At 54.2% G+C, this 11431-nt stretch overlaps 1 protein-coding gene across 1 annotated transcript; it reads left to right on the plus strand.

Moving 5' to 3' along the window:
- The first annotated feature begins 34 nt into the window (after nt 1-34).
- Nucleotides 35-7397, plus strand: LOC129150543 (RNA exonuclease 1 homolog). The gene is made up of 3 exons (XM_054722324.1): nt 35-65; nt 4830-4957; nt 5739-7397. Exons 1-3 carry the CDS (start codon nt 35-37, stop codon nt 7395-7397), a joined length of 1818 nt encoding a protein of 605 aa, XP_054578299.1.
- Nucleotides 7398-11431: the final 4034 nt, after the last annotated feature.

The following is an 11431-nucleotide window of genomic DNA, read 5'->3' on the forward strand; positions in this document are numbered from 1 at the left end:
CCTGCACCCTCTCTAATGTGGGACCCCTCAAGGGATGTCCGACTACCTGTTTAGGCACGATCCCGGTAGGGGGATCAAACCTAAACAGACAGTCGCACATCCCTCTCACAATCCAGGACTGCTGGCGCCCAACTGCACGCCAGCATGCCTTCCTGATTGCCCCTAACCGCTTCTGCCTACCAGGCTGATCACCCACTAAGCACTCCCCTGCTAGCCTGATTGATGCCTAACTGCTCCCCTGCCATCCTGATTGCCCTAACTGTCCTCCCCTGCAAGCCTGATCACCCCTAACTGCCCTCCCCTGCAGGCCTGGTCTCCCCCCAATTGCTCTTCCCTGTAGGCAGGGTCGCCCCCAACTTCACTCCTCTGCTGGCCTGGTCACCTGTAACTGCCCTCCCCTGCAGGCCTGGTCTCTCCCAAATGTCCTCCTCTGCTGGCCATCTTGTAGCAGACAATTTGTGTCCACATGGGGGCAGCCATCTTTGACCACAGGGGTGCAGACATCTTGTGTATTGGAGTGATGGTCAACTTGCATAATATTCTTTTATTAGATATGATAGAGGCCTGGTGCACAGGTGGTGGGGAAGCACGTTTTCCCTGAAGGGTGTTCTGGATCAGGGTGGGGGTTCCCTTGGGGCGTGGGGCGGCCTGGGCAAGGAGCCTGTGGTGGTTTGCAGGCCAGCCACCACAGCGAAACAAGCAGAGGCCCTGGGATCTGGGATTTACTTATCTTCTATAATTGAAACTTTGTAGCCTTGAGCAGAGGGCAGGTCCAGCAGGGCAGGCAGGAAGCTTGGCTTCCTCCATCTCTGGGGGCAATCCAAGCTTCCTGCTTGCTCCTGCTTGCTCGGTGGCTGCTGCCATATTTGTTGGGTTAATTTGCATACTTGCTCCTGATTGGCAGGTGGTCTTGGCTTGTGGGTGTAGCAGAGGTACAATCAAGTTGCATGTTTCTCTTTTATTAGATAGCAATGTTTGTGCTAATACTTTAATTTCTCCAGTATAGTCCTGATCTATCATCCCAGGGAGAATTTGAAATCCTTTCAATGTTAAATTGCTTCTCCCTAAAATTAATCCCATCATGCCCTCGGGAAGAAGAGCATGCACACTCCCAACTGGGCAGAAGCAATGGACTGAGGCCCCATCTCTGGGGTTAGTACATATCCAGAGGTGGGACTGAGGTCCAATCCTGCAGGAAACAGGTTGGCACAGTTCAGGTTTCCAACAGTTGGCTTTGGGATTGAGGAGGCTGGAAAGACTGCATTGGGGTCAAAGGTAAGGTCCCTACTGTTTGGTGGAGCCGGGGCTGGCCTTGATTGAAGTCTCCCTGCCTAGGGGGCATTAAGTCATCTTCAAGATCAGTCTCAGAGCAGCGTTCATTTACCCAATGCTTTCCTCTCCTGCATCTGGGACATAGCCCAGGCTGCTTGTTTCCTCTCCCTTAGCCTTTTGACTTCCATTTCTCTCATTGCAGTCTTGAGAAAAATGCCCTAGCTTACCACAGTTAACGCATCCTCTTTCTTTTTCTGCTGACCAGTGAACATTTCTTTTAATGCAGCAGCTAATACTGCTCCTTGAATGTAGGCTGGTCCAATGTCAGCACAAACACGGATGAAATCAGGTTCAGCACCATTCTTCCTGTAGGTAAAGCCTCCTGACATACTCCATGTGTATTTTCAACAGCCAATTGTTTCATGAGTATCATTCCAGCCTCAGGGTCAGCCACAACCCTTGCCTACTGCTTGGAACAAGCAGCCACACATCCTGATATGGCTCCTCTGGGCCTTGCCTAATTTTACTTACGTCTAGAAGTGTTACCCCTTTTGGTGGCAGCTGCTCCAGGCTTTGGTGGCACAGATATTTATCTGCTGAGAAGCTTGCATGAGGTTTACCAACTGAGCCTGCAAAGCCCCAAGAGGTCTGGTGCCCATGAGCAAATTAATTGGAACGGCTTCCCCAGGAGCTGGGTGGCTGTTTGCCTGCTCCCCACTAAGCTCTGCCCAATTGCATTTCCATGATGACTAATCTCCAGGTGAGAGACGAGCCTTTGAGACAGTGTTCCAATCACTAGGCGCCGTAGCCTCCTCAGATATTGCATCTAGTAACCCCCGCACACAAGGGGAAGTTGGTCCACACATAGAACAAGAAGTCTTCAACTCCTTCAAAGATTTAAAAGGTATAGACTGACGGCCACGGAGCGTCTGACCTGCATTCTGAGGGTCAGGCTGATCAGGGTATAGACTAAATCCTGAAGTGTCTTCCCCAGCCTGCCTGGCCTCCTGCAGAGTCCGCTGGAGTAAAGACAAAGGCACTATATTTGTTTCTGCTTGTTTGGGGGTAAAAGGAGAGGCTTATGAGCAACAGTAAACTCCCCAAATGCTTGCACCTGACCCCCACCTTCCCCTTCCCGCAGGCGCTGTTCCCTTGCTGCCTCCTCCTCGGATTCTCATTCACTTTGGGGAGGAAGAACATTGTGCTGAGGGCTCTCCCCACAGGAGCTGTACCCCCAGGGACTGGAAGAAGCAGCGGAGGCATCCATGGTAGCCTTCCATTCTTCCTTCCCCTGCCACATTCACCCATTCCTTTTCCGGAGTTGGTCCCTGGTAGTCAGGGACCACGGACTGAAAGTAGAGGCAGGAATTCCCTCTGGACCTTCAGCTATGTAATGGTCTCTAAGTTGCTTTCCTACCTTCTACCATGTCTCTACATTTACCCTTCCTTCTTCTGGGAACCAGGGGCAAGTTTGATTTACAGAATCCAACAAATCAAGGAGCTGATGATGTCTAACAGAACAGCCCCGTGCTTGGAGCATAGCTTTAAGCATACATACGTATAAGTTCTTTTCCTGCCATCCTGAATTTCCCATTTTTTACACCTAGTTGTTACTAAACTGCATAAAGTGCGCTCCTTACCTTATTTTTAGCTTTCTGCATGTGCTTCACTGGAGCATGCTTTCATCTTGCAATTGTAGTTCCCCCGTACTCAGGCCCCACATAAAGCCACATGTGCCACGCCAGGACTGCCAAGGGTGAACCTGAGGAGGGGCGGTGGGTGAAGGATTGAAGAAAAGACACACCAGAGAATACAGCTAGGCACCCATGGATCTCCGTGCCTGGATGAGCACAGCAAAGGTGCAGCCTGCAAGCCGATGCTTTGTTTTATAGTCTGATTAAAACAAGGGTAGATTAGCAGGTATACAATGTTGTGGAGGGAACTCGAGTGAACAACCACTGGAGTCCAGACCAAATTAAAATTTAGAAAGCCTTTATTAGCTGGCCGGCTGACTGCTCTCCCATTCTCCATGCAGGGAGACTGGAGAGCAGCAGTGACCCTTTGTGTAGGACCGCTTTGAAACCCATTTACCACATCCCTCTTTTGCAGAACAAGCAACCCAAGACAAAACAGATTTTCCCAAGCAACGTCAGAGTCATGCCACTGAAGACCACGTTATTCAAAGGGTCATCCTCTTCGTCAGAAAGCTGACAATGATCTATGAAAGAAGGCCTACGTGCTAGGAAGGGGCCATGTGACCCTATCTCAAGGCCTGGTCTAGTGTCAGCACAGACAACTCTATCTGGGGCATAGTCCACGGCCTCAGTAGTGCTCAAAAATTCCCACTCTCCAACATACAAATGCTCTTGTTTTGGTAACACTTGCCGCACCTCCCACAGCCCATTAGCTGCTTAGGAAGGAATTAGGGAGGGCTACAAGGTCAGGCTTAATTATGCCAGGAGAGCTCTGCCCTCCAGACTGGGACTTGTTAGTGGCCTTGCCACAGGTCAGGACAAGGCTTCACCATAGAGACCTCCCTACAGGCCGCCATGGCTCTGGGATGAGCATCGACCTAGGAAGCAGGAGGTCACGGTTTGACTCCGGGTTCGGGAACCTGCCAAGGTTGCAGGCTCCATCCACACATGGGACATGCAAGAGGCAGCCAATCAATGATTCCCTCATCATTGATCTTTCTCTCTCTCTCTCTCTCTCTCTCTCTCTCTCTCTCTCTCTCTCTCTTCCTCCCTCCATCACTCCCTTTCTCTCTGAGATATAATTTTAAAATATATATATTTAGAAATCATAACGATAATAACAAATAAATAAAATGAACAGCCCTGTCCGGTTTCTCAGTGGTCAGAGCATCAGCCCTTGGATCAAAGGGTCGAGGGTTCCATTTCCACTCAAGGGCACACACCTCAGTGGTGGATTTGATCCCCAGCTCCCAGGCAAGGATGTGGGAGAGGCAACCAATCAATGTCTCTCTCTCTCTCTTACTTCCCCTCTCTCTCTCCCCTTCCCTCCCTTCCAACTCTCTCTAAAAATCAATGGAAAAAATATCCTCTGGTGAGGATTATTAGCAAATGTAAAAGTAAAAATTAAATAAAATTACCAAATGGGCCAGCAATGCCCCCTCTGGGTATTTACACACAAAGGGAAAGCAGGGGCCTGAAGGGATGGTGGGCCCCTGTGTTCACACCGTCTCAGAGTGGAAGCAGCCCTGAGGGAGGTGCATTGAGAGATGGAAGGATTAGAAACAAAGGGATTACAGACGGGGACCAGGGAACAGTGTTCAGCTTTCTAAAAGGAAGGACATCCTGACACATGCTCCCACATGGACGATGACCCTTGAGGTATGATGCCTCCGGAAATCAGCCAGGCCCACAAGGGCATGTTCTGTGGAATTCTCCTTTCATGAGGTGGTCAAATGCACATGTAGCAGCCAGGGTCTAGGGGGGAAGGAGGGAGAGTTAGGGTGTTTCACGGGTACAGAGGTTCCCTTTAGCCAGATGAAACATGGGGGGCGAGCCTTATGGAGGGATGAACACCTGTTCCAGCCCCCAGAGAAGAGAAGGCGGGGGATAAGGAGCCATTGCGTCTGACCACTCTGTCCCCTGGGAAGGTAACGGAGAGGACCTCTCATCTCACCAGGCAAGGCAAGGAGATGCAGTCCAACACGCCTCCAGTCCTGGCAGAGGAGTGCAGGGACCCACCTTCAATCAGATTATGATCCACGCTGGCAGGGTTGGAGGGGGGGGGGTCGAGGAGAGCAGGGAGAGTGAGATGCGGGTGAGCCCTCCCACAAGGTCACAGTGCCTGGTCCCTGTCGTGCTCCTGACTTGCCCTGTGTGGTCTTGACCTCTGTGAGCCTTGCCTAGCCCCCCACCCCCCGTGGCCCAGAGACGGGAGTGGTTGTGGAGTGAGTGAGGGGCCCTCAGTGGCCTGGCACAGGGAGGGCTGAGCAGAGGATGGGGCCCACCCTCTGGACTGGGAGCTCCCTCCTGTGCATGGGGTCCCCAAGGAGCTCTGAGATTCTAGAAGCCAGTCCAGAGAAGATCAGATTAAGTAGGGTGGGTTCAGGATAGAGATCTGTAAGCAGACGAAAGGACATGAGATCAAGTAGAATTCATTGGGTTAGCGAGTCAATCTGCTGGGAGGCGGGGCTTTCTGCCTATATAAGGGGAGAGGGTTCCGAGCCTAAGCCATTAGACACCAGAGCCCAGCAGAGCAGGACCATGTCTTCGCCCGGAAGAAGTGGGACAGCGCGAGCTCCAGGCCTGCTGAGGGCCACGGCACCCAGCTGGTTTCCTCCCGGACACCTGCAAGCTCTGGAGGCCGGGCTGGGTGCCTCCTGCCCAGCCCCAACCCTGGTGCCCCTGCCTCCCTGCCACCAGCCTACTGGCCCTGGCGGCCGGCCTTCGGGGCCCCCAACAGACAGCTGGGCCCCCAAGTTTCTCATCATCCAGCCAGAGTCCGTGAGGAGAGGCCTGGCCCCCCGCACCAGGCTGCCCACCGCCCAGGAGCTGTGTGACCTCCAGGCCTCCAGGGACTCAGCCAGCCTGCCCCAGGCTGCCCAGCAGCCGGCCCCGAAGCACTCCTCCATCCACATCTCAGCTGCAGACGGCGACAGGAGGAGGATGGCCCTGGTCCCCAAGCCCCGCCTGGCTGCAGGTGCCAAGAGGCCCCTCCCGGACAGCAGCAGCAGCAGCCCGCCCCCCAAGGCCCAGGGGCTGGGCAGCCAGCTCCCAGAGACACGCGCCCCCTCGGGCCAGGCGTCCATGGCCTCCAGCACCGGGCCCCCCAAGCGCCTGGCCCGCGGCCCCCCTGTGCAGAGTTCTCTGAAGCCTGTTCCACCAGAAGAGGGTGGGGACAAGGTCCCCGCTGTCACCCGTCAACGCTACCTCGGCCTGTTCCTGGACCAGTGTCTCAAGTTCTGCCCCTCCACCCAGGAAGCCATCGAGGAGGCGCTCAAGGAGGAGAAGGCGGCCTACCGCCAGAGCCCCAGCAAGAGGAAGTACCGCAAGCTGGCCGCCAGCACCTTCCACAAGCTGCGCGGCCTGGCCCCCGGCCCCGGGCCCGGGCCCTGCCAAACCGGGGGCCGCAGCGCTGTGTCCCGGGACGTGGATCTGGGGGGCAAGATGGACACCCAGACCTGCTTGTCCCTCCAGCGCCCGGACAGCCCCCGCGGGGAAGATCCCGGGAAAGGGGCCGCCCTGTACCAGCGCCTCAAGGAGCACCTGCTCACCCAGGCCCAGCTGAAGGAGCTGGGCTACCCCTTCCCGCACCCCGAGACGCCCGGGGGCGCCGTCCTCTTCACCAACCAGGAGAAGCCGCCCCAAGACCCCTCCCGCAGGCTCTGCTGCCGCTGTGGCACCCAGTACCTCGTGGCGCCCTCGGGCCGCTGTGTGCGCCAGGAAGCCTGTCACTACCACTGGGGGCGGCTGCGCCCCACTCCCGCGGCTGGGCGCTGGGAGGTCCAGTACACCTGCTGCTCGGCCGCCATCGGCTCCCCTGGCTGCCAGGTGGCCCAGCAGCACGTGCGGGACGGCCGCCAGGAGGACCTGCAGGGCTTCGTGCAGACCTCTGCCAAAGACCTGCCCCCGGGCGCTCACCCCGGCATCTACGCCCTGGACTGCGAGATGTCCTACACCACCGCCGGCCTGGAGCTGACCCGCGTCACCGTGGTGGACAGCGCCGGGAGCGTGGTGTTCGACACCTTCGTCAGGCCCCAGCGGGACATCGTCGACTACAACACCAGGTTCTCGGGAGTGACCGCGGCTCACCTGGCCCGCACCAGCGTCTCGCTGCGCGACGTGCAGGCCGTCTTGCTCACCCTCCTCCACGCCGACACCATCCTCATCGGACACAGCCTGCACAGCGACCTGCTGGCCTTGAAGCTCATCCACAGCACCGTGCTGGACACCTCCGTGCTCTTCCCGCACCGCCTGGGCCTCCCCTACAGGCGCTCCCTGCGCAGCCTGGCGGCCCACTACCTCGGACGCGTCATCCAGGACGGCGTGCATGGCCACAGCTCCAGCGAGGACGCCAGCGCCTGCCTGCACCTGGTCATCTGGAAGATTGGACGAGACGCCGAGACCCAGCGCTCACTACCGCCCAGTGCTTGAAGGACATGACTATGGGTTTGGGGTTTCTGAGAGATCACACATGTCTCCTGCCCACATGTCTTACAATAAAGGAATGGTGCAATAAACTAGAGTACATCTGTCGTTCTATTTGTCATCACCGGTTGCAGGCTCCATCCCCAATGTGGGGCATGCAGGGGGCATCTGATCAATGATTCTCTCATCATTTATGTCTCTCTTTCTCTCTCTCCTTCCCTCTCCCTTTCTCTCTGAGATATAATTTTAAAATATATATATTTAGAAATCATAACGATAATAAAAAATAAATAAAATGAACAGCCCTGTCCGGTTTTCTCAGTGGTCGGAGCATCAGCGCTTGGATCAAAGGGTCGAGGGTTGTATTTCTGCTCAAGGGCACATACCTCAGTCGTGGGTTTGAGGTATGTGTGGGGGAGGCAACCAATCAATGTCTCTCAGGCAAGGGTGTGGGGGAGGCAACCAATCAATGTCTCTCTCTCTCTTACTTCCCCTCTCTCTCTCCCCGCCCTCCCTTCCAACTCTCTCTAAAAATCAAAGGAAAAATATCCTCTGCTGAGGATTATTAGCAAATGGAAAGGAAAAAATTAAATAAAATTACCAAATGGGCCAGCAATGCCCCCTCTGGGTATTTACACACAAAAAGGGAAAGCAGGGGCCTGAAGGGATGGTGGGCCCCTGTGTTCACACCGTCTCAGAGTGGAAGCAGCCCTGAGGGAGGTGCATTGAGAGATGGAAGGATGAGAAACAAAGGGATTACAGACGGGGACCAGGGAACAGTGTTCAGCTTTCTAAAAGGAAGGACATCCTGACACATGCCCCCACAGGGACGATGACCCTTGAGGTATGATGCCTCCTGAAATCAGCCAGGCCCAAAAGGATATGTTCTGTGGAATTCCATTTTCATGAGGTGGTCACATGCACAGAGACAGAAAGTGGAATGTAGCAGCCAGGGACTGAGGGGGAAGGAGGGACAGTTAGGGTGTTTCATGGGTACAGAGGTTCCCTTTAGCCAAATGAAAAAAGTGGGGGGGAGACTTACGGAGGGATGAACACGTGTTCCAACCCCCCCATCCCCCCAATAGAAGAGAACCGGAGGACAAGGAGCCATTGCGTCTGACCACTCTGTCCCCTGGTCAGGCGACATAGAGGACCTCTCTCTCACCTAGGAAGGCAAGGAGACGCAGTCCGACACTACTCAGGTCCTGGCAGATGAGTTCAGGGATCCACGTTCAATCAGAGTTGTGTTCATGCTGGATGTGGGAAGGGAACAGGATGGTGGGATTAACCAGAGCAGGGAGTGTGAGATGTGGGTGAGCCCTCCCACAAGGTCACAGTGACTGGTCCCTGTCTTGCTCCCGACTTGCGTTGTGTGGTCTTCACCTCTGTGAGCCTTGCCTTCCCCCACCTTGGCCCAGAGACAGGAGTGGTTGTGGGGTGAAAGTGAGGCACTCCGTGACCTAGCACAGGGAGGGCTGAGCAGAAGATGGGGCTCACCCTCTTGACTGGGGGCTCCCTCCTGTGGATGGGGTCGCCAGGGACCTGGGGGATTCTAGAAGCCAGTTCAGAGAATATCAGATTAAGTAGGGTGGGTTCAGGATAGAGTTCTGTAAGCAGAAGAAAGGACATGAGATCAAGTAGAATTCATTGGGTTAGCGCGTCAATCTGCTGGGAGGCGGGGCTTTCTGCCTATATAAGGGCGGAGGGCTCCCACCCTAAGCCATTAGACACCAGAGCCCAGCAGAGCAGGACCATGTCTTCGCCCGGAAGAAGTGGGACAGCGCGAGCTCCAGGCCTGCTGAGGGCCACGGCACCCAGCTGGTTTCCTCCCGGACACCTGCAAGCTCTGGAGGCCGGGCTGGGTGCCTCCTGCCCAGCCCCAACCCTGGTGCCCCTGCCTCCCTGCCACCAGCCTACTGGCCCTGGCGGCCTGCCCTCGGTGCCCCCAACAGACAGCTGGGCCCCCAAATTTCTCATCATCCAGCCAGAGTCCGTGAGGAGAGGCCTGCTCCCCCGTACCAGGCTGCCCACCGCCCAGGAGCTGTGTGACCTGGTGGGGCAGGCAGAGCAGGCCTCCAGGGAGTCAGCCAGCCTGCTCCAGGCTGCCAGCAGCCGGCTCTGAAGCACTCCTCCATCCACATCTCAGCTGCTGGCGGGGACAAGAGGAGGGGGGCCCTGGTCCCCAAGAACTGCCTGGCTGCAGGTGCCAAGAGGCCCCTCCTGTCCAGCAACAGCAGTAGCAGCCCGCCTGCCAAGACCCAGAGGCTGGGCAGCCAGCTCCCAAAGGCACAGATGACATCAGGCCAGCAGCCTGGAGGACCTACAGGGCTTCGTGCAGACCTTTGCCAAAGAGCTTCCCCGAGGCGCTCATTCTGACATCACCCTGAGATGTCCTACACAACCTCAGGCCTGGAGCTGACTAGTGTCACTGTGGTTGACAGCGCAGTACAGGTGGTGTACAACATACAGCGCCCGCATGCCCCTGATCATCTGGAAGATTGGACAAGTCTCTGAGACCCACCGCTGACCGCCACCCAGCATTTGAAGGACATGAGTATGAATTTGGAAACTGCTGTGTGATCACACATATCTCTTGCCCCCAAATTTTAACAATAAAGGAATGGTTCAATAAACTAGAGTACATCAGTAGTTTTATTTTTCATCACGTTTATTTCCTTCTTGGCTACTGTGCCATGCCAGCAAGGCCAAGGGTGAACCTGCGGAGGGGCAGTGAAGGATTGAAGAAAAGACAAAGAGAATATGCTGGGGCTAGGTGGATCTTCCATGCCTGGATGAGGACACAAAAGACCCAGCCTGCAAGCCTATGCTTTATTTTATAGTCTGATTAAAACAAGGGTAGATTAACATTTATACAAATGTTCTAGTTTTGGCATCACTTGCTGCACCTCCCTCAGCCCATTAGCTACTTAGGAAGGAATTAGGGAGGGCTACCAGGTCAGGCTTCATTTTGTTAGGAAGCTCTGCCCTCCAGGCCATGCCTATTTGGTGGCCTTGCTACAGGTCAGCCAGAGGCTTCCCCATAGACTCTTTCCATACCTCTCCCCTTTTTATTTTTTTGTTTTTAAGCTAATACAATTAAAATAAGCTTGAACATATCTCTTGCTATTAAACAATAACAAAGCAATGCTCAAGCAACAGCAATAAAAGAGACATCAAACTACAGACATGTTAACATTTTTAGCAACTAAATGAAATTTCTTTGGCTGCTGGCGTATATATATTCAGAGTCCGTGGACTTGGCTGTGTAAGACTTTGCAGAAGACTGGTAGCTAAGCAGTGCGAGCATAGCTGGAACCATGGTTGAGGGAGTAGCTTCCAGGTCTTCCTTTTCTTCCATCTTCTTGGGCCTCAGTTTTTAGCTTCTTCAGCTGTCCCCGTTTGGCCCCTTGCTTAGCCTTCAATTTCTTCTTCTTCCCCATTGCTGTCATCGGGGCAACTTGGTCTTTTGAACAAAGGGACACAGAGCTTCTGTGGGTCCATTGTGGTGACACACAAAACACTCTTGCACCCAAAATGGCTGTGCTGCGCTGTTCCTTCTGGAAAGATACTAGCACAACTACTGCCCCACATCATTACTAGATCTGGCCCAAACCTTTGTTCAATTTGTGCATCCTTCCACTAGGGCGGTCGGCAAACTCATTAGTCAACAGAGACAAATATCTACAGTACAACGATTGAAATTATTTTTGAGAGCCAAATTTTTTAAACTTAAACTTCTTCTAACGCCACTTCTTCAAAATAGACTCACCCAGGCCGTGGTATTTTGTGGAAGAGCCACACTCAAGGAGCCAAAGAGCTAGCTGCAAGGGGCTCGTGAGCCGCAGTTTGGCGACCACTACATTAGACTACCCCAGTGGAGGCTATTGTATTGGAGGCCCGGTGCCTTTCGGCAACTGTACGACACTCTGCATCAAAATTCAAAAAATTTAAGTATAAAGATCATGACTGAGGTTCTTTTGACGTGACACATAACATCTGTCTCCCCCTTTTTTTGTTTTAGTAATTGCATTTTAAGACTA

This window comes from Eptesicus fuscus, chromosome 10 (assembly GCF_027574615.1).
Source record: "Eptesicus fuscus isolate TK198812 chromosome 10, DD_ASM_mEF_20220401, whole genome shotgun sequence".
NCBI lineage: Eukaryota > Metazoa > Chordata > Mammalia > Chiroptera > Vespertilionidae > Eptesicus > Eptesicus fuscus.

What these genes read in the sequence shown, in the direction of transcription:
- LOC129150543 (XM_054722324.1), top strand. Translation starts at nt 35, where the DNA reads ATGTCCGACTACCTGTTTAGGCACGATCCCG. An exon ending in CCTGTTTAGGCACGATCCCG is followed by an intron (nt 66 to 4,829) that starts GTAGGGGGATCA and finishes CACCTGTTCCAG; the next exon opens with CCCCCAGAGAAGAGAAGGCG. An exon ending in TGCAGTCCAACACGCCTCCA is followed by an intron (nt 4,958 to 5,738) that starts GTCCTGGCAGAG and finishes CTCATCATCCAG; the next exon opens with CCAGAGTCCGTGAGGAGAGG.